The 20,609-nt window shown below is 40.3% G+C and overlaps 2 protein-coding genes across 5 annotated transcripts; both read left to right on the plus strand.

The window, feature by feature from the left end:
- The first annotated feature begins 9,038 nt into the window (after positions 1-9,038).
- On the plus strand, positions 9,039-14,159 carry LOC123962732 (mitochondrial glycine transporter A-like). 4 transcript variants are annotated; one of them, XM_046039007.1, is made up of 9 exons: positions 9,039-9,166; positions 9,711-10,136; positions 10,785-10,887; positions 11,513-11,637; positions 11,832-11,916; positions 12,034-12,213; positions 12,591-12,759; positions 12,940-13,100; positions 13,295-14,159. In XM_046039007.1, the coding sequence occupies exons 3-9, from the start codon at positions 10,873-10,875 to the stop codon at positions 13,415-13,417; spliced, it is 858 nt and encodes a 285-aa protein (XP_045894963.1). In that variant the 5' UTR covers positions 9,039-9,166; positions 9,711-10,136; positions 10,785-10,872; the 3' UTR covers positions 13,418-14,159. The 4 variants fall into 4 exon arrangements, with proteins under 4 accessions (XP_045894963.1, XP_045894986.1, XP_045894979.1 ...); XM_046039030.1 differs by having other exon boundaries at positions 9,711-9,956; XM_046039023.1 differs by lacking the exon at positions 9,711-10,136 and having other exon boundaries at positions 9,068-9,166.
- A 1,497-nt stretch (positions 14,160-15,656) lies between these two features.
- rpsa (ribosomal protein SA) lies at positions 15,657-18,278 on the plus strand. The gene is made up of 8 exons (XM_046031489.1): positions 15,657-15,801; positions 16,328-16,499; positions 16,588-16,706; positions 17,015-17,260; positions 17,540-17,668; positions 17,760-17,919; positions 18,004-18,042; positions 18,140-18,278. Exons 2-8 carry the CDS (start codon positions 16,367-16,369, stop codon positions 18,232-18,234), a joined length of 921 nt encoding a protein of 306 aa, XP_045887445.1. The 5' UTR covers positions 15,657-15,801; positions 16,328-16,366; the 3' UTR covers positions 18,235-18,278.
- The last annotated feature ends 2,331 nt before the right edge of the window (positions 18,279-20,609 follow it).

Below are 20,609 nucleotides of genomic sequence, written 5' to 3' on the forward strand. Positions count from 1 at the left end.
TAGTTCCCCTCTATTGGATAAGTTGCAGGTCCAACAACCTGCCAACAAATGTCTGTTAGAAGAAAACTACAAACTGACTACATTTCCTTAGACCTGTGGGCCACTACTGACCTGTAGACCACTATTGATTATTGTAGACTATTACTGACCTGCAGATTACCACTGGCCTCAGGATCAATCTTCTGCTTTTCTCTAAAATATCTTCCAATATCCATCTGGTCAATTAATTGAAAGAGATACCGGGACACTGAGACAACAGGGACACTGACATTTAATTTTCACTGGCAGCAATATTCTATGGGAACTGATTTTGTTTTGAAATCCTTGAATAGAAATAAGTGGAATTCATGCTAGCTAGACTAGTGTTTTCCATGCCAACTAAAATATCCCCTTTTCTTCAGCTCAAGTAAACATAGCTTAAGTTAAGCAAGTAATCATTAACAGCTTACAATTTCACTCTGTATCAGTCACAACGCTAAAGTTTTTTTTTTTTTTTTTTTTGTTGAATGCACCTGTTGGGTGCTTTCCTCAGTTACTCCTTTAGGTAACCATAGCTTTCTGCCAGATACCTAAGCTAACTGGCAGAAAGCTCAGAGTCCTAGTGCCTAACCACAGTAGGGGTTTAAATTATGATGCAGAGGAAACAAGGATTAGCCTATACTTGTGGAAACCAATTATATTTGTGTTCTATTGTATTTATCAATATTCTTGCTTCTTTGTCCCTGGGACCAACTCCGGGTTTTTATCAGTGAACTGACTGAAGAACTAACATGTGTTTGATGGTGGGGGAAACCGGAGCACCTGGAGGAAACCCACACAGACACGGGAGAACATGCAAACTCCACACAGTCTCCTCTGAAGGTCCTGGTTGCAGTTTTGCCACCATTAGTTGATTTTGGTTTAATGTATTCACTTAATGGGGTAGAGCAAGTCCAAGATCATATAGCGCTATAGAGAGGGAGAGAGAATTTAAACTAAAAATGTCAAACTTAGAAAAATGTTTTTATATGGCTCCTTTAAAGTGTTTCTGTTGGTTTGAGTGTTGCATTTGTAAGCTGGCAGGTGCACAATTTGACATCTAAAGGGGCTTCAGAACCAACTTTCCTTCTGGTGATTTTTTTTTTTTTTTTTTTAAAAGTAAATTAGGGCTGGGGAAAGGGCATTATTACATTAACGCCAGCAGTTTTATCAAACGTTAACAGTTTATTATTTTGAAAGTCATTGCTCACTGGCTCTGAATACACATACAGTCAAACCATGGGTCATAGGAGGGTTGGGATGTTGATCAGCCTGCAAATCACCCACCCAAACGAGCAGTGGAGGGAGGCTTTGGCAGACTAAGCTGGATGCAGCATGTGGGAGAAGTAGATAAACAAAAGCAAGACAAATGATCAAATGCCATAGGGAAGCGGATAGCTACACACTGATTGGTAAAACTCACAAACAGCGAGGATCAGTCTCAAAACGATTTGTGCTGCGCGTTGCCTACAAAAAGTTCAAAACAATGCTTGTTGCTACACTTTATGCTCAACCGACCACTTCACCTCATTCTAACAGGACACTTGCTACTGAACATAGACCTTTTTATGCTGCACCCTGATAGAAGAAAAATGTCTCTGCTACCTGTTAAGAAAAAAAAAAAATAAAACAGATATATAGCCTGTTAACCTGTTGCTCAGAAGGTGCCTGCTATGATACTGTATGTTCATGGCTCTGGACTCTGATGGTAACTTGTTTTAACAACCTAGATAAAAATGTAATGCCCTGGCAGTGGCAAACAGCTTTGGTTTTATATTGATAACATGTTTAATTTGAGATTTGCAATAAATATTATTGCTATTGGAATACTTCTGGTAAAACACATTGTTTAAAGTGTTTGAAAACCACATGTTGTTGCACTTGTGTATATGGCAGTACATTTATATCAAAAGTGCACAATACACTATGTTAGCATTTGTTGTTCAATTTTGCGCAATGCACAACAATGTGATCGTGATAAAAAAAATTTAATTGTTACCCTGCACTAAAATTAAAATGCATATATCCCTGTTTGCACACAGCTTCCCTGTCAAACAAATATATAAACTGAATAAAAAATCAGGTTGTTAGTTTGTAACACTGTTACAATATGTACAATAGCCTCCTGAAATACAATTCTTTCTGTTGGGTTCTAAATAAAAGCACAACATGGGAATATATATGTATTAGTCCCAAATATCCTGGAACTTAAACCTTGCAGTTCACAAAAACAATTGTTTGCCCTAAATCTACATATTCATGCAAGTTTTAAATGCATTAAAATTCATAATTTATGCAAGTGTAGCCTAATTACTTTAAAACAATGTATTTAAAAAGAGCAGACCAGAAATAACTTGATGGAGAAACAATAAAATTCATTCATAAATACTTTAATCTCATTCAATTACTACTTCCTCCGGAGCAGAAGGTGGCGGTAGTGCGACTAGTATTAAAGACCAGAAGGACTCCTAAAAATGGTCCACTCACCCAGATACACTTCCTGGAAGAAGGGAAACTTCCAAAGAGCTGGAAGGAGGCAATTATTGTGCCGATAAGGAAACCTGGGAAAGAAGCTAGTAAACCTACAAGTTATAGACCTATTGCTCTGACATCTCATGTCTGTAAATTAATGGAAAGAATGATAAATGAGAGGTTAATGTATATTATGGAAAAAAGAGGTATGGTGGCTGAATGTCAAAGTGGGTTTAGAAGAGGTAGGAATACTATGGATGCAGTATTGTGTTTGGAAGATAACATAAGAAAAGCACAAGTAAATAAAGAGACAGCAGTGGCAGTATTTTTCGATGTAGAAAAGGCATATGATATGCTATGGAGAGAGGGACTAATGATTAAATTGTATAATATGGGAATTAGAGGATATTTTCTTAACTGGATCAAGGATTTCCTGGAAGGAAGAACAATTCAGGTTAAAATAGGGGCAGTCCTATCAAGTGAATATGTTATAGAAAACGGAACTCCTCAGGGGAGTGTTGTAAGTCCCACATTATTTTCAGTAATGATTAATGATATATATGTGAATATACCAATAGGTATGGGAAGATCACTTTTTGCGGATGATGGGGCAATATGGAAAAAAGGAAGAAATATAGAACATGTAGTTAAAAAAATACAAGAAGGGATAAAGCATGTTGAGAAGTGGGGAATAAAGTTGGGTGTTAAATTTTCTATAGAGAAAACTAAAGTAATGTTTTTCACAGGGAAGAAAATCAAGGAAAATATTAATATAAAACTATATGGAAGTAACTTAGGGAGAGTTAAAGCATTCTGTTTTTTAGGAGTATACTTTGACACAAGATTAACATGGGTAGAACATATTAGAAATGTAGAAGACAAATGTAAAAAAGTAATAAATTTAATGAGATGTTTAACAGGACTAGAATGTTGAACAGATTATAAATCACTGAAATATATATATGTAAGTCTAATAAGATCAAGGATGGATTATGGAAGTGTGGCATATGGATCAGCAGCCAAATCTGTATTTAGGAGGCTTGATGTAATACAGACTAAAGCACTGAGATTATGTCTAGGGGCAGTTAAAACATCACCAGTGTGTGCTCTACAGGTGGAAGCGGGAGAAATGCCATTGAACATCCGACGTAAACAATTGCTTGTAAATTATTGGGTAAATCTAAAAGGGCATGGAGATAGTCATCCAACTAAAATAATATTACAAGATAATTGGGAAAGGGAGAGAGCACAAAAGTTCAGTTTTGGGTGGGTCAGAGATGAGGCGGCTAGAGAACTGGGAGTGTATGAAAAGGAATTCTGCCCAACTATAATATGGCCTGATACACCGGTATGGAAGCTAGAAACCATGGAAGTTGATTTTAAATTACTTCGAGTTAAAACAGTAAGTAATAGCACAGATCTGGTAGCGGAATTTTATAGACATATAGATTTTAAATATAAAGAGTATATTCAGATTTATACAGACAGATCAAAGGATCCAGAAACAGGAAAGACTGGATCTGCAGTTTACATTTTCAACCAAAGAGGTGAGATAAGCAGACGAACCACAAATGATCTGAGTGTGTATGCAGTTGAATTATATGCTATTAAGATGGCACTAGAATGGATTGAGGAAAACAAAATCAAAAAAGCTTTAATTGGAAGTGATTCAGTGTCAGCTTTATACAGTCTCATGACTGGTATATCTAATAGTCATCAGGATTTACTGTATTCAATATTGATAATATACACAAGAATAAGGGAAAAATGTTATGAGATTCAATTGACTTGGATTCCTGCTCATATTGGCATTGTGGGTAATGAGAGAGTGGACAAGTTAGCCAAACAAGCTGTTAAAAAAGAGAGTATTGAAGAAAATATTAAGTTGTCAAAGTCTGAAGGAAAGAGTATAATATGGAAAGAAGCCATTAGAGAATGGCAACATCAGTGGGATATGGAAACTAAAGGGAGACATTTATATGCTATACAAAGTAAAGTTGGGGCGGTGAAGAATAGGGGAGGGAATAGAAAAGAAGAAATAGTTATGACCAGATTAAGGATAGGTCACAGTAATTTGAATAGCACATTACACATTATAGGGAAGCACCCAACTGGTTTTTGTGGTTGTGGTCAGGTTGCAGAAACTATAGAGCATGTGTTTTTGAGTTGCAGACAATATGAAGAACAGAGGGAAAAATATGATGGAAGAGTTAGGAATAGTTGGAACAATAGGGACAGGAATGAAGGAAATACTGGAAAGTGGGGAGAATGAACAAAGCAGAGGAAATATTTTCTTATTTTTATCAAGAATAGGTATGATGAGAAGAATATGATGTAACTGGACATGACAGGAAATAAAGCCGGAAGATGGCGGTAGTGCAACGATAATGGATGCAAGCTGCCGATAAACTCTAAAGAAGAAGAAGAGTGCCAAAACGTTTTATTCTTCTTTTTTTTTTACGTGTGCAAAAGTTTACATTGGCTGACGGTAGCAAGATAACGTTACATGTGAGGGCTGCTTGTCAAGTCAAATAGTTAGCATTAAATTGGTATATGATTTAGCCAGTGCTACTAAAACGAACACCAAAGCTTAACAGCTTGCTTTAGTTCCCTCCACAACCCCGGTGAACGGCTGAATATGAGGAAAGCTGGAGTTAATGTAACAGTAGAGCTTTTTCCGTGATCACCGGAGCCAGCAGATGACCCAGGAATGAAAGCTGCTGCTGGCAGAGTCCCATGTTGGTTTGAACATGAGGAGCCCAGCCTGGAGGGCAGTGTCTGTGGGGGAAAACACTGATAAGAAGGAAAAACACTACCATGCGGCTACTCATTACACTTTGAAAGTTGCAGATTATATGATAATAAATACTGAAAATGCATTACTTTCAAGTAATAAGAAACAAAGAAGAATAAATATAGAAACTTTACACTGTAATGAAATCCAACACTACTGTTTGTGACGTTTATTACTTTTATTTGTGTATTATAATAATAATAATAATAATAATAATAATCTTTATTTGTAGAGCACTTTTCAAAAACAAGTTACAAAGTGCTTTAAAAAAGGGTAAAGACAATAATACCCAAAAGACAATAATACTTAAACAATACAAGATAAAAACAAGAAAACATTGAAAAGACTAAAATACATATTTAAGATAAATATAAAATTAGTAAAATAGAATAAAATAAAAGGGATAAAATAAAGTCAAATAAGATCAGGAAAGGCTCTCCTATAAAAGTATGTTTTAAGAAGGGACTTTTTCACTGACTCAGCTGACCTGATTTCCTCGGGCAGGCTGTTCCAGAGCCTCGGGGCCCTGACAGCAAACGCTCTGTCCCCTTTAGTTTTCAGTCGAGACTCTGGAACAGACAACAGACCTCTGCCCGAGGATCTCAAGGTGCGTGCTGGTGTGTATGGGACTAAAAGGTCAGAAAAATAACAAGGCGAGAGGCCATGAAGAGCTTTAAAAGTAATCAATACAATTTTAAAGTCAATTCTAAAACACACTGGGAGCCAGTGTAATGAAGCTAAAATAGGAGTAATGTGGTCATATTTCTTTGTTCTGGTTAAAAGCCTACTTTGCAAAAGGGATGGTCAGGAAGGTGTGCCAGAGTACAGTCAATCATGGAGATTGTGATCATCCCAGCTGTTGATCTGCATGAGTATCACACACACACACACACACACACACACACAAGGTATATGCCATCATCATTCTGAAGAAACGAGAAGGTAGATTTATTTAGATATATTTCATATTTTTGAGTGTATTACAACAAAACAAAACAAAACAAAAACAGAGTGTTTGCTTTCTTCTAATGTCATACACATCTGGGATGGGGGCTTTTCAGGACACATCATACACATTGCATGCTATTATTGTAGAGTTAACACCTACGATGTAGGCTGACACAAGTCTGATAATGATTTTAATCTCTAGTGAAACATTTAGTTATGTGCTGATAGCAATTTGAGCTGCCAGAGACAACTGTTTCTCTGTAGATTGAGACCTGGAAAATGCAGCTGTTTGGCAAAGTTGATAAATAAACAATCCTTTGATGGGTTAGGTCATTTTGACGTGAATGATCTAGCAATGACCCTTTGGCAAAGAACACATTCCAGTCTTTGTGCCAACTTTTGTCTGTGGGACAGTACTTTTTTGAGATCTCACACCGAAGATTTCCTGTTTAAATCATTAATAGTTAAGATGTACTGTTTAACAACCTAAGGCCTGTGGATGTGAAGGAACTTGTATTTCTGCACTGAAGGCCTCACTGAGTAGAAAGGTTGAGTAGAAAAAAAACTGACTCAATTTCTATTTTATTTCACTTTACCCAGGTACAATCAATGCAGAGCACTGCCTTTCCCTGATGGTTCATCACACAGGATTAACCCCAAGAAATGCAGAAGATTTGCCCTGCAGAGAAGAAGCTTTTTTATAATCATAATAATAATTATAATAATAATGAATCAATGAACTTCTTTGTTGATTGTACATATAAAAGTGACACCTCCAGCAAGAGATTCCCAACTACAAATACCATCAAAAGGATAAAAACACAATAAAGTCAGACGGCTTATTTCCATTGTATAGGTTAGCCTACATAACAATGATGACAACAAGCTGATTGTAAAACACCTAATCTAATTAACTTAATACTAGGCTATATATTACACTGGCGAATGTCTTAAAATTGCAAAGAGTAGGCTATACAACTCTGCAGATTTGTGTTTTATTTTGAAACAGAAGGGCTAACAGTAGACTGCGGAAGCTGAGAGTGGTTTTAACAGTGATAGTGCCATTAAAAGAGTAGCTAGATGGCAGGATAAATTCTGCACACCCTATGGCTTCAAAATCAGTGAACAGCTTCCTGTGGTAGCAGTGCTACTCTTTGATATATAAGCAGAACCTCTGGGCGCCTCAGCAGAGAGTGGGTAGAGTGACCTCTGCTGGTTGAGCTTCCACATAGCGACCATGAATAAATGTTTCAAAAGTAAAATATAAATTAAATAATAATAACTACAATATATAGGCCTAATTGCTATCCTAAGCTTCCTATCACACCAGTTCATATTATCTTAATCTGAAGTTGCAGGTCACCAATATGGTCTTAAATATGTTCCGTTGACAGATAGGATTGTGATTGTTATTATTTTTGGTTACTTGTTATTTTTATTTCAGTTATCTAAAATGTTTTTATTCCACACCCAGTTTTAGTTTAGTTTTACTAAAATACGTTATTTTAGTTAGCATAAGTGTAAACTATAAATCACATTGCTAACAACAGATGTAGGCTACATTGGCCTACTTTTATTTTGAATGTTTTACCCGTTACTCCCAGTTCTTTAAAAAGGACTAAGCTATGCATTTGTGTTTTTTATAAACACTGACGGAGAAGCTTGGAAGTTTTGGAAAGACCGTGTTCATGCTCATAAGTGCACAGACTGCCAACACACACGAAGGCCTTAAATGCATCTGAATTCTACTGGGCAGGGTGGTTGAGAGGCCCTCTCTCAGGGGCGCGATTATGAGCTTCATAGGGTCTGGTCGGGTCAGCAGTAAATATTGTGCTAGTACTAGTATTGAACTACAAGAAGCCAGCCACTTGTAAGCCTTTAATTAGAGTTATGTAAAGCTTTTGATGGGACAGTTAAGTCCTAGAGAAGTGGTGACAACAGCTGCGCAGAGGGGGTCCAATTTGAGTTTTTTGTCATAGGGCCCAAAATTCCTGGCGGCCCTCCTGGATGGTGTTCACTCACCCAATGGTGAAACGTTTCCAGCGGACCTGAAGTTTCTTTCGGCCAAGGTTGCCTTGCTCTTGGCTCTGACGTCGGCCAAGAGGGTCAGCGACCTGGCTGCCCTCTCTGTGGCCCCTTCGTGTCTCAGGATCCAGGGGTTAATGCCTAAGAGCATCACGAGCCCTGCACGGCGGCTTCCTGGTCGTCCCTGTGCTCGTTAGTCCATTTCTACTCACAGGATTGTACTCGTCAGGATGATATAAACCCCTCACAGGCTGTGCTCAGGGGGCTTTTGGCTCACACTGCTGGGAAGTGAGAGGAACGTGTTGTTACTTAAGAATAAGAGCTCAGATTAGGATCACTCTTTCGAAAAAAACAACTGCATCTCCAACAATTCTTCTGCAACGTTTATGTCTGCATTTCTGGAATGGAAATCATGTTGTGAAATGTTGGTATTATTGCAATTAAAGAGGCTTTCTTAGCAACTAGGCTACATGTCGACTTCCTGTGGGTTTTTAAAAAATAATTGTTTTATACTGTTGTTTTATTTACAGGTGGTTTTAAGCTCAATCATTTGAGGGGTGGAGTAACATCAGGTTTGAAGTCCAGAACTTGACCTTCTAGACCTAAGTTTATTCAACGATGTGTCACCAGCAGAGGGCAGTCAGGGTTTTCAAAAAGGGACACGACAAGCACAATCCGGCCAGGACCGGTTTCACTGTGGAGTAGTAGTAAAATAAAGTAAACGAGGATGGGAAATGTGGGTGAGAAGTCTTGTTCGTAGTATTTTGTTTCTTGCATGTTTGTGTTATAAGACAGCCTTCACTTTAACCATGATGCCTTGATACAGCGTTTTTATTGTTTATAAAATATTTGTTCTGTTACTAGAATGGCATCTGTAATTCAAATATGGATAGAACAGCTTTAAATATGGTAAGTATTTTCTGCTTACTTTAATAATTATTTAATAGTTCTACTACCCTGGATCTCGGGAGAAAGTCGTAGGCTACTTTTTACACCTACATTTAGCCTAATTGACACCTCCACCTGCTATTTCAATATTAAATATAAATATTTATTTTTCACTTGAAAACCACACACATGTAGTGTGTCTATAATGCTAATACAATAGTATGATAGTTATAGCTCTAAGTGCTGCTTTATGAGTTTTTTTTTTAACTTTTTTAATTTTAGTACATTTACATTTCGCTTATAACGATTATTTTACTGAAGTAAAATGTTGTCTTTTACTTATAATACAGTCATTTTGGTGGTAGTGTTTACATTACCTCGGGTACAGAATTGAAATAGTTTCTTCACTTCTGAATATCAAGCTATTTGGGATATTTACAGTTATCTATCAGTCTCATCCTCACTTTGTGGGTGAAGTTTTGTAATCGACTAAACACACATTTGTTCTGCCTAAATTGAGTTTTTGAGAAAGAGTAACCAAGTTTCATAATCACGTCCCGGTCAGCTGGTTGACCTATCAGGAGCCAGCAGCTCCGGGGCTGTGGCGTCACGCCGCGTCGTCAAACAGGACCCGGCCGGTTAACTTTTCAGTGAGACGCCCACTGGACCATCCTTCACGTTACAGCATAAAGCTCCTGTGACGGCCGAGGTCCTGGTGTGTCGCTCAGAAGAACTCGCGTTCATTAACGTGGCTGCTGCTGTTTCTCGGACCCTCGACGGAGAGGAAACTTGACTGCGACAGAACAGTAAGGTGCGGAGCCGCTGCCCTGCCACAAGAAGAAGACTGCACCTTTTAATAACAACCCTCACCGTGTCCTTTTGGTTTATTGGACCCTTTTGAAAATTACTCAGTTATCCTAGTAGCTGACCAACGGCTTCAGACTCGTGATGTCAGTCTCCCCATAAGATTTGAGGAGGCAGGTTAGAGAGGGTAAGGACGTTATATAACTTACTAATAATATAAATAATAATAATATATCAAGCTGTGTAACATTTCAACAGCAGAACAAAATGAATGTATTAAATGATATTGGTGTTGTTAGGCAATGTCTGCCAGCCACTTCACACCTTTCATTTCCTTTTATCTTCTATTCTTCATGGAGTCTTACTGAAGTATACACCAAAAGTGCAGGTGTGGGATTAAACCCCACAAACATCTGTCTGGAGACAACAAACCAAGACATTGCTCAGACAAGAGAACCCCCCCACCCTGTGCTGACTCCATCCTTAGCCAGATAACTCCAGTGCTCATGCTTTCTACACATACACACACACACACACACACTACATTAGTTCATTGTGTGTTCAAATTCACTCAAAACAGGCACCAGGACATCCTAATATGCAGCGCAGTGATCTTTGGTTAGTTAATGAATAGCTGTGTGTTGGGTGGTCACAAATAGGGGACACAGTGTCCATCAGGTGACAAGTAATATTTAGCCTGCTGTGTGTGTGTGTGTGTGTGTGTAATCATTGCAGCCTGACCCAGACAGCAGGACTGTGCACATGCTCCATCATCAGCGAGAAACCCCATCACTGAGAGGCCACTTCTCATTGTGCCTCTTTTTTTTCATTTCAGCACTACAGGAGTGAAAGACTGACAAAGGAGGAAAAACAGAAGAGTTTTTGGGTTGGGCAAAAAAAAGTAGACATCGTGCTGAAGAGCTATGGAACTCTCACTGGTGAGTTTTTCAGCCGGAACAATTATGTACACTTTTGTGAACCTGATATTTAAGTGATGAGGTTTAAACATAAGGGTCATCCTTGTCGTTGAGCCTTTTCTCGAGATCAGGGCACCCTGTCTGTCCGATAAAACTGTTCTGACATACTGATGACTAACTTTAGCCTCCTTTTTCTGACCGCCGGGAGTCCAGATGTGGTTGTAGAGCTGCAGATTAAGTGATTTGGGAGGGGGGACTGAGTATGAATAACAAAGCAACATGGAGTTAAAATTTCAGTGTCAAGCACAATGTAATCTAGATTTAAAAGGTTATTTTAACCTGTGTTGTAAATATTTTTATATAATATTCTGATTGTAAAAATATGCTTGCATCACAGCAAAAACAACAGTGGTGTAACACCCTCAAAGAACCAATACTTTAGTAATTTTTGTAATTTTAGGACACAAACATTTATTTGGAAAACAGATACTTGACTCACTGATGGTATCACTACTACAGCATGTAATTGTAGCACAATTTTAGCACACAGTGCTAATGCTGTAAATCAAGTGATTATTAGCTACCTCCTGTCAAGCTTTCATTAAATTCTCCCTCTCTTTCACTTCTCACCCCCTCCTCCCCTCAGGCTCACCCAGCTATCAAAGCCTTCATGTGCGGCTCCCTCAGTGGGACCTGCTCCACACTGCTTTTCCAACCTCTCGACCTGGTCAAGACCCGTCTGCAGACTTTGCAGAGTGGCAAGCAGCCTGGGTGAGTCTGTACACACACACACACACACACACACACACACACACACACACACAGAGTTATCAGTATCACTAGCTGCCTTGTGACCCCTGACTGCAATATTGACTGGATGAACACAAAAGAAAGGTTTGCCTCAGCTAAATCTTATATCACACATTAACGCAGTATTGATTATTTACCATCGACGACCTTTTCAGTTCGGGCAGAGTGGGGATGGTGGCTGTGCTCCAGAGCGTGGTGCGGACGGAGAGGCTTCTTGGACTGTGGAAAGGAATTTCACCGGTTAGAACCTCTTAATTCTGTCTCTCCCTTCTTTGTGTATCCAAAAAAGTGAACAAATTCACCAGCTTCAGAGTTCCCCTTTTCTCATTCTGCTCTCTCGTCCATCTGCTCCTCTAGTCCTTTGTCCGGACCATCCCAGGAGTGGGGATCTACTTCAGCACCTACTACTCTCTAAAGCAGCACTTCTTCCAGGACGGCAGGCCGGGGGCCATGGAGGCCGTGTTGCTGGGAGGCGGGGCCCGGACTGTGGCAGGGGTCTTCATGCTGCCGGTCACTGTCATCAAGACACGCTTTGAAGTAAGCACAGGCAGACCTGTGCGTGCGTATGTGTGTGTTGTTATCACAGTTCATGAGAAATAGATTTTCCCTGAATGCTGCAATACTATAACTTCAACTAGTAGTTCTCAACCTTTTTGTCACCAGCATGTCTTACAGTATTTTTTTCATTCAATTGAAACATTTGATTGGGAGTTTGAGATGGTTATTGAATTATCAATATTATACAGATACTTTCTATTTTTGTACGCCAATGCAAACAGCAGTCTGTATTTAAAGAAGCTTTCTGCAGAGATGCTACAATGCACAATATGTTTTTAGTTTTGTGTGTTGTCTGTATTTGAACAAATGTGTTATGTGCGTATTAAACTAAACTAAATGTGTGTTTTGTGATTCAGTGCGGCAGGTACAGCTATGGGAGTGTGATCGGGGCTCTGCGCAGTGTGTGTCAGGCTGAAGGTCCTGCAGCTCTGTTCTCTGGCCTGATAGCCACCCTCCTCAGAGATGTTCCTTTCTCTGGTATCTACGTCATGTTCTACAGCCAGACCAAGGCCTCGTTGCCAAAAGGTACACACAAGAGGCCCTTCAGGAATAACCAGCAGCATGTTATAATTGACACAAAAAAACAGTAGCTGTTGGTCTCGTTTTAAGCTGTATTTTTTCTTTACATTTAAAAGCCTGAAACTAAATAGTAATTGTTTTTAATATCTATTACAATTAAATACCTAATGTCCATCTTCCCTCAAGAAATCAGCACGTCTGCTTCCGCCCCCCTGGCTAACTTTAGCTGTGGGATCCTGGCGGGTGTATTGGCCTCCCTGATCACGCAGCCTGCTGATGTGGTTAAAACACACGTCCAAGTGAATCCACAGCTGAGGACAGCGGAGGCTGTCAGATACATCTATACGGTAACTAGCTCACTCCTCTTTTACATAGTCGGGTCAAAATATGTGTTATGCTTTATTATCTTGCTCTTCAGGATTTCATGACCAGCATCAGTTGCATTTGGGGAAATCCAGTTGAACAGACCAACTGTGCAATACTATTAATGATTAAATGTGGCGCCTGTCTTTATTTTTCCACCTTGTCCTCTCTCGCTCAGGAACATGGACTCCAGGGGTTCTTAAGAGGGGCAGTTCCACGGGCACTGAGGAGGACCATGATGGCCGCCATGGCATGGACGGTGTACGAGCAGATGATGGCCCGTTTCGGATTAAAGTCTTGAAGGGGGTTGATGAAAAACTTGCAAAAGATGGAAGAGATAAAAGTCAAGTCACAGTGTGAAGACGGTAACGAGCATGAAAGGAAAGGCTACAGTAGAGATTCACCTAATCTTGTTTTGCTCATAAGTGTCAAAGGCTTTCAGTGGCTTTACATATGTCACTGCAACAAGAGATGAAGACTGGACACATATTACAAGAGTGGTATGGAGAATGTGCTTTCCTGGGTTATGGCTGAAGTTCAGGAACCAGATTTTTGGCCTGTGTTTAGTAACTCTGAAGAAAATATTTCATATAGGTATGCTGTGATGTTCTGTATTGCACTACAAGTTGTTAAAAAAATCTGATCCTTAATGAGTATTTGAAATCTGTCAATCATTGAGATTTTTTACGTTTTCAAAATGCCTCAGTGGGAATTCCTGCCTCTCCTGCAGTGGTGCAATCCATAATTACTCAAGACAGTGTCCCAGATACAGCTCGGACTTCTGTAATGCACTTTAACCCCATCAGTTCTGTCAAGACACGCTTTGAAAGCTGTAGAGGCAATTAAATACCTTTCTAATAACAATGTTATTCATATTGCTATATTATTTGTAAAACGAAATAATATATGCATGCAATTTTTACTTGGTATATTCATCTGCCTTTAAAATGTAACATTTTTTTAAATATTTGTTGTTTACCATTGTAACTTAAATATGCTACCTTCTTAAGGATGTTTAAGAAAATAAAGCACTGTACAATATACTCATGTGAAAGATTAATTTTTGTGTACCCATATTTTTACTGTCAATTGATTCAACGGGAAGTGACAGCCTCACATTGGTGCCTGAATCCTGGCTAACCTCAGTAATATTGTAGTGCAAATATGAATATGAATTCTTGGCCCCCGGCAGACTTAACAAGCTTATTTCAACACTGCGTTTCACATGCGTCCTCCTTGCGTGCAGAAGCAGAAATAGGCAGCCAGAGACACAATATAGATATTTTTGGTTATCTTTGCTTATTTAGTTAGCAGTGGTGGAAAGGACCAATAGCAGAATTGATAACTACTTTTGGTGGATGTTTCTGACTTAAAAACTCAAGTTCAGGTACCCAAACTGCACTATATGAACTTTGTTACTTTTCTCTTATTAATGGACAGAATATAAAACAATGGCTGACTCTGTAAAACTGTCAAAGAGATTAGAAAGACATATTGCTCAGCATATCACAGTGGACTGCCAGAACATAAAGGCCAAAGACTTATCACAGCACTGTGAGAAAGAGATAAGCAGTACAGGGGGTGTGGTGACATTATATCAAATAGGACATGTGCAGGATTGTCAGGCTAAAGTAAGACATTAAGATATTTAGGGGGAGCTATCTACTAAAATAGCCTAGTTAAGTATTCGTTAAAGATCAGATACATATACAACTACAATACTTGAGAAAGACTCATTCCTTTTACTTTTGATTGGATTTAGTCTCCAGATATTGTCTTTTCACTTCATCAGACACACAAACCTTATGTAAATAATAGGAGATTTTGGAAGAATAATATTTGTCTTCTAAACTTCTTGACAATAGGCGCCTCATCATTTTAACAAGCTGTGTGCGAATTTGTGTCAGAAGTATGGGGCATAGTTTGAATACAAAATGACGTGCAGCCAATGTCTTTGCCTTGAGGGATAATAATAAATCTATTCTGAAGTACTTCAGGGTCACTGACCAAAAAGACTGAATGTGTTGACAACCTGGATTTCCCCCAGAAAACAGCTCCAAAACATTTTATACCACTCCCTTTTTTTTATCCTCATTTGTAAGATCCATCGCCTCTAATGTCCTTGACATTAACCCAAATCTGAGTTTTGAATCAACACATCATTGCCATGTCCTACTTATCTGCCTGGGAGTCTTTCCTTTGACGTTATTAAAATCTAAAGTGTTCTTTTAGGATTATAGTATAATAACTTTATGGACATAAGACGCGTTTCAGTTTCACTAAAATTATTTCTCAACTGACTGTGGCATTGTGTACATATTATGTTCCCTTTGCCTGGAACTCTTTATCTCGAGCAAATATAGCTGGTTGCAACACGGGTCAGAACTCAGCGTCTCAGCATTGTCTTAATATGGTCTTTCCATCTCCATTGTCTTAATATGGGATACCCATCCGACCCGCGGTCCAACCTCTGGTTACCTCTGCTACCATCATTACAGGACATGGCGTAAACCTCGTAGACATGTAGATGAACCCCATCTAGTGGCGAACCTGCAGAACTACACTCGCCCGTTCACAATAACCAACCAATCACACGCCTGGAAATTTGGTATTTATATCACGTCATTTCCTCCCAGCGTCCTCTTTTCACCGTGTGGTCAGACTTCCATACGGCGTTGTTTCGTGGTGAGTTTAAAAATGCGTTATTCAATTGTAATACATCTTTAAATATCGCAAAGAGCACGATGTAATGATAGACTAACCGTAAAGCACACAGCGAGACAACATAAATCCTGTTTGTCGCGCCGATATCGTGTGAATTTATCCTAAAGCAGATAATGCTAACATGTTAGCTAACTTGCTAGCCATTGACACGCGCTCATCTCGCGGTGTTCCCCTCGCGCCCGACTCTAAAAAGCGGGTTTGACTTAATGGTCGCAGCTTACCTAGAGGAAATGGTGACAAATGTTATTAAATCTGTAAAAGACCAAGTGGGTCCACACATGGTTTGAATTGTGGTTATTCTCTTAAAGGCCTCTGTTACCCGGATGCCTGTCGTTAATGCCTCCTGTGCTGCATGAGTGTCCTTTTTGCAAGACTCATAAATTTAAATTAAAACAATCTATCAATAATGATCATGATGTCAGAATATGGGCCGACTTGACACGAGCTGGTGGTTTCCTGACCAATGCTTGTCGTCCTGTTTTCCCAGCTCTCCCATCTAACTCGTAACGCAGGGAAAGTGGTCACGATGTCCGGAGGTCTGGATGTCCTTCAAATGAAGGAGGAGGATGTGCTGAAGTTCCTGGCTGCAGGGACCCACCTGGGAGGCACCAACTTAGACTTCCAGATGGATCAGTATGTCTACAAGAGAAAAAGTGACGGTGAGTGGAAATGCTCCCCCCACCATGGCGATGCTGTTAAAGGTTTTATATGGTGATTGAAGTAAGAATTTGTCTTCGTGCACACCAGGTGTGTACATCATCAACCTGAAGAAGACCTGGGAGAAGCTGTTGCTCGCTGCCAGGGCCATTGTTGCCATTGAAAACCCGGCTGACGTTTGCGTCATCTCTTCCAGGAACACTGGACAGGTAAAGTTAAAACGGATGGCTGCGTAAATTGATGCTCTGTTGCACTGAGTCACTGCTGTTCTGGACAGTGGGTTTACAGTGGTATTATTTGAGCTATGATACGCACTCTGTTAAAGCCGGGCACCGACGTCGGTGTTCAGGTGTCGGAAGTGTGCAAGAGTGAGCCGGCCGGGTTTTCGCTAACACCATGAGGACTGTCGTCCCATGACTGGGGTTTGATAGTGACCTGAGCCACAGTTCAATTTATCAGATAAATTAGTAATTTCACTGAGATCTTGAGTATAACTTGTTTGTTCTGGCCACTTTAGAGAGCTGTGCTAAAGTTCGCCTCTGCCACCGGTGCCACCACCTTCCACGGTCGCTTCACCCCTGGTACATTCACCAATCAGATCCAGGCAGCTTTCAGGGAGCCCCGTCTCCTGATTGTGACTGACCCTCGTGCTGACCATCAGCCACTAACTGAGGCTTCCTACGTCAACATCCCCACCATTGCCCTGTGCAACACTGACTCCCCGCTGAGATATGTGGACATTGCCATCCCCTGTAACAACAAGGTGAGACCACTTGAAAGAATGAAACATTTACTAATCCTGACAACTTGCATCTTGCACACTGTTAGAGCCCGGCGCTGTCCTGACTGTGCGGTGCAGGGTGTAGGATGTGTGCTAAATAAAAATGCTTGGCCTCATCCCCCCATCTCTGAGCCACATGGGGATGTGGGCGTAGAGGCCTTGCCACAAAGTCAACTGTTTTGAGGATCTTGAGGCCTCTGGATATTAAACATTTAGTAATTGTGTATTTTAATGTTAAATATCCTCTTCTGACTATTTCAGGGTCACCACTCTGTCGGTCTGATGTGGTGGATGTTGGCCAGGGAGGTTCTAAGGATGAGGGGAACAATCTCCAGGGAGCACCCATGGGAGGTCATGCCTGATCTGTACTTCTACAGGGACCCTGAAGAGGTAAGATAAATGTGGTTCACCTCAAAATGTGCAGTGGCTTCAGATTGTGGTGTGATTTGATTTGCACCTAATGCACATCTTTTTAATGCAGATTGAGAAGGAGGAGCAGGCTGCAGCTGAGAAGGCTGTTGGAAAGGAGGAGTTCCAGGGTGAATGGAGCGCCCCTGCGGCTGAGTTTACCCAACCTGAGGTGGCTGACTGGTCAGAGGGTGTAGCTGTGCCATCTGTTCCCATCCAGCAGTTCCCTGCACGTAAGAACTACTCTTTATTTTGATAGAACTGCAAATTGTTGTGTTGTACTTTATTGGGCACTCAAATGTTTGACTTTATTCCAGCTGCTCCAGCTGTTGCAAAGACAGGCGAAGTCTTTTCTGGTAAGTTTGTATAGAATCTCAAATATATGAACATGTAGTGGGTGTCCCCCCCCCCCCCAAAAAAAATTCTGAATAAATGGTTTTCTTTCCCCTGCAGAGGACTGGAGTACTCAGCCTGCTACAGAGGACTGGTCCACAGCCCCCACTGCCCAGGCAACTGAATGGGGTGGTGCCACTTCTGATTGGTCTTAAATTATTGACCATGGCAACAATAAAACAGTGTTTTTTACACTTGAGATTTTGTTCTGTTGGTTTATTTGATATTTACTGAAGGTCACTTTTAGTAGTGGTTACTCTAGCGTAATCATTTGAAGATGAAGTGATAAAGCCAGTGGAAGTTGTGACACTTTCTAATGAATACAGGTACTGTGAATGTACATTTGCTGCGTTAAGCAAAGTCCAAAGCCAAATCCTTCCACTGGCTATAAAGGAAATTTACTCCAGTGACAAAATGGAAAACATCTGCTGGGCTCAGATTATTTACACAAAGGTAATCATGAATGTCATGAGAGTATTAACTAATGGCAGGTGTAAAATGTTTCCATATTAGGTAATATTATAGATCTGGAGGACTTGAAATACTCTGCGTACTGTAACCATCACATGCCAATTGTATAAGTTTGCATATGAAGGAATGGGCTGAAATTGGAAGGTACTAAGATAAATGGAGTTCAATTATAACAAGTGTATCTGCATGGCAAAACATTTGCAGTGGATGATGCTTCATTAATATGAACATCAAAATATTAATGAAGCAATAACTTAATTGTAGACTGGATATGGTGCAGTGTGGTTGTGAGTATGAGGTTTTTATGGGTAAATGCTTTTCCAGAAAGCAATAAATCATGTTTGAGATTTTTAAACAGTCAATTCAGTGATTACTGATAGGCCAATAACTTCACTAGAAATCTACAGGTGAAACTTGAAAAATTTGTGTTGTGTGAAAGTTCATTTGTTTTAGTAATTCAACTTAAAAGGTGAAACTAATGTTATATAGATTCATTACATGCAAAGTGAGATATAAGCCTTTATTTGATATAATTTCAATGAGTATGGCTTACAGCTTATGAAAAGAATATTGTGAAAAGGTTCAGTATTGTAGGCCTAAAGTGTCTCACTCTAATCAGCTAATTAATCCAAAACACCTGCCAAGGGTTCCTGAGCCTTTAATTGGTCTCTCAGTCTGATCATGGGGAAGACTGCTAACCTGACAGTTGTGCAGAAAACCATCATTGACACCCTCCACAAGGAGGGAAAGCCTCAAAATGTAAATGCAAAAGAAGTTTCTCAAAGTGCTGTATCAAGGCACATTCATAGAAAGTTAAGTGTGGAAGAAAAGGGTGCACAAGCAGTCTAAGAAGATTCTGTCATCCAGGTCATAGTTATCCAACGAAGGTTAAAATCAAGGGAAACTGGACTTGGTTGAAGATACTGGAAGACGTTTCGTCCCTCATCTAAAGGACTTCTTCAGTTCTGACTGACTGTAGTACTTAACACAGCTGACTACCAGAACAAAGTCAACACACTACTAATGGACACAAACACGTATGAGACACTGAGACGAGACCCAACCAGCAGAACGTCTACAACAGTTACAGAAGGACAACACCATCACCCGTGAACAATATTACCGTTTGTATCCTGGAGAAGCCATTCCATGCATTTATGGACTACCCAAGATACACAAAGAAGGAGCCCCACTCAGGCCGATTATCAGCAGCATTAACTCGGTCACCTACAACATTGCCAAACACATTTCCACCATCTTAGCTCCCTTGGTGGGAAACACGCCTCACCACGTCCAAAACTCTACTGACTTTTTAAACAAAGTTCGAGGACTAAAACTGGATCCAGATGAAACCATGGTATCCTATGACGTGACTTCTTTGTTCACCTGCATCCCCACCATAGAGGCAGTAGAAACCGTTAGGAAACGGCTAACACAAGACAACACCCTGGACATCAGAACTAGCCTCAGCCCTGACCAAATCTGCAAATTACTCGACCTCTGTCTAAACACCACCTACTTCCAGTACAACGGTGGATTCTACAGACAGAAGCATGGCTGTGCCATGGGCTCACCGGTATCCCCGATTGTGGCAAACATCTACATGGAAGAAGTGGAGAATAAAGCCCTCAACTCCTTCAGAGGAACAGCACCGAGCCACTGGTACAGATATGTGGACGACACCTGGGTCAAAATTAAAAGCCAGGAAGTGCAAGCCTTCACAGAACACATCAACTCTGTGGACAGTAACATCAAGTTCACACGAGAAGATGTTCACAACAACAGTTTGGCCTTCCTGGACTGCGCTGTACACATTGAAGAGGACAGGAGCCTGAAGATTGGTGTTTACAGAAAACCCACACACACAGACCAATACCTACTCTTCGATTCACACCACCCACTGGAGCACAAGCTAGGGGCCATGAGAACACTACACCACAGAGCGGAAAACATACCAACAAGCGCCCAAGCCAGAGAGAAGGAACAGAACCACCTGAAGGGGGCACTTACAGCCTGTGGATACCCTAAATGGACCTTTGTGAAAACAGCCACAAGATCC

This window comes from Micropterus dolomieu, linkage group LG02 (assembly GCF_021292245.1).
Source record: "Micropterus dolomieu isolate WLL.071019.BEF.003 ecotype Adirondacks linkage group LG02, ASM2129224v1, whole genome shotgun sequence".
Taxonomy (NCBI): Eukaryota; Metazoa; Chordata; class Actinopteri; order Centrarchiformes; family Centrarchidae; genus Micropterus; species Micropterus dolomieu.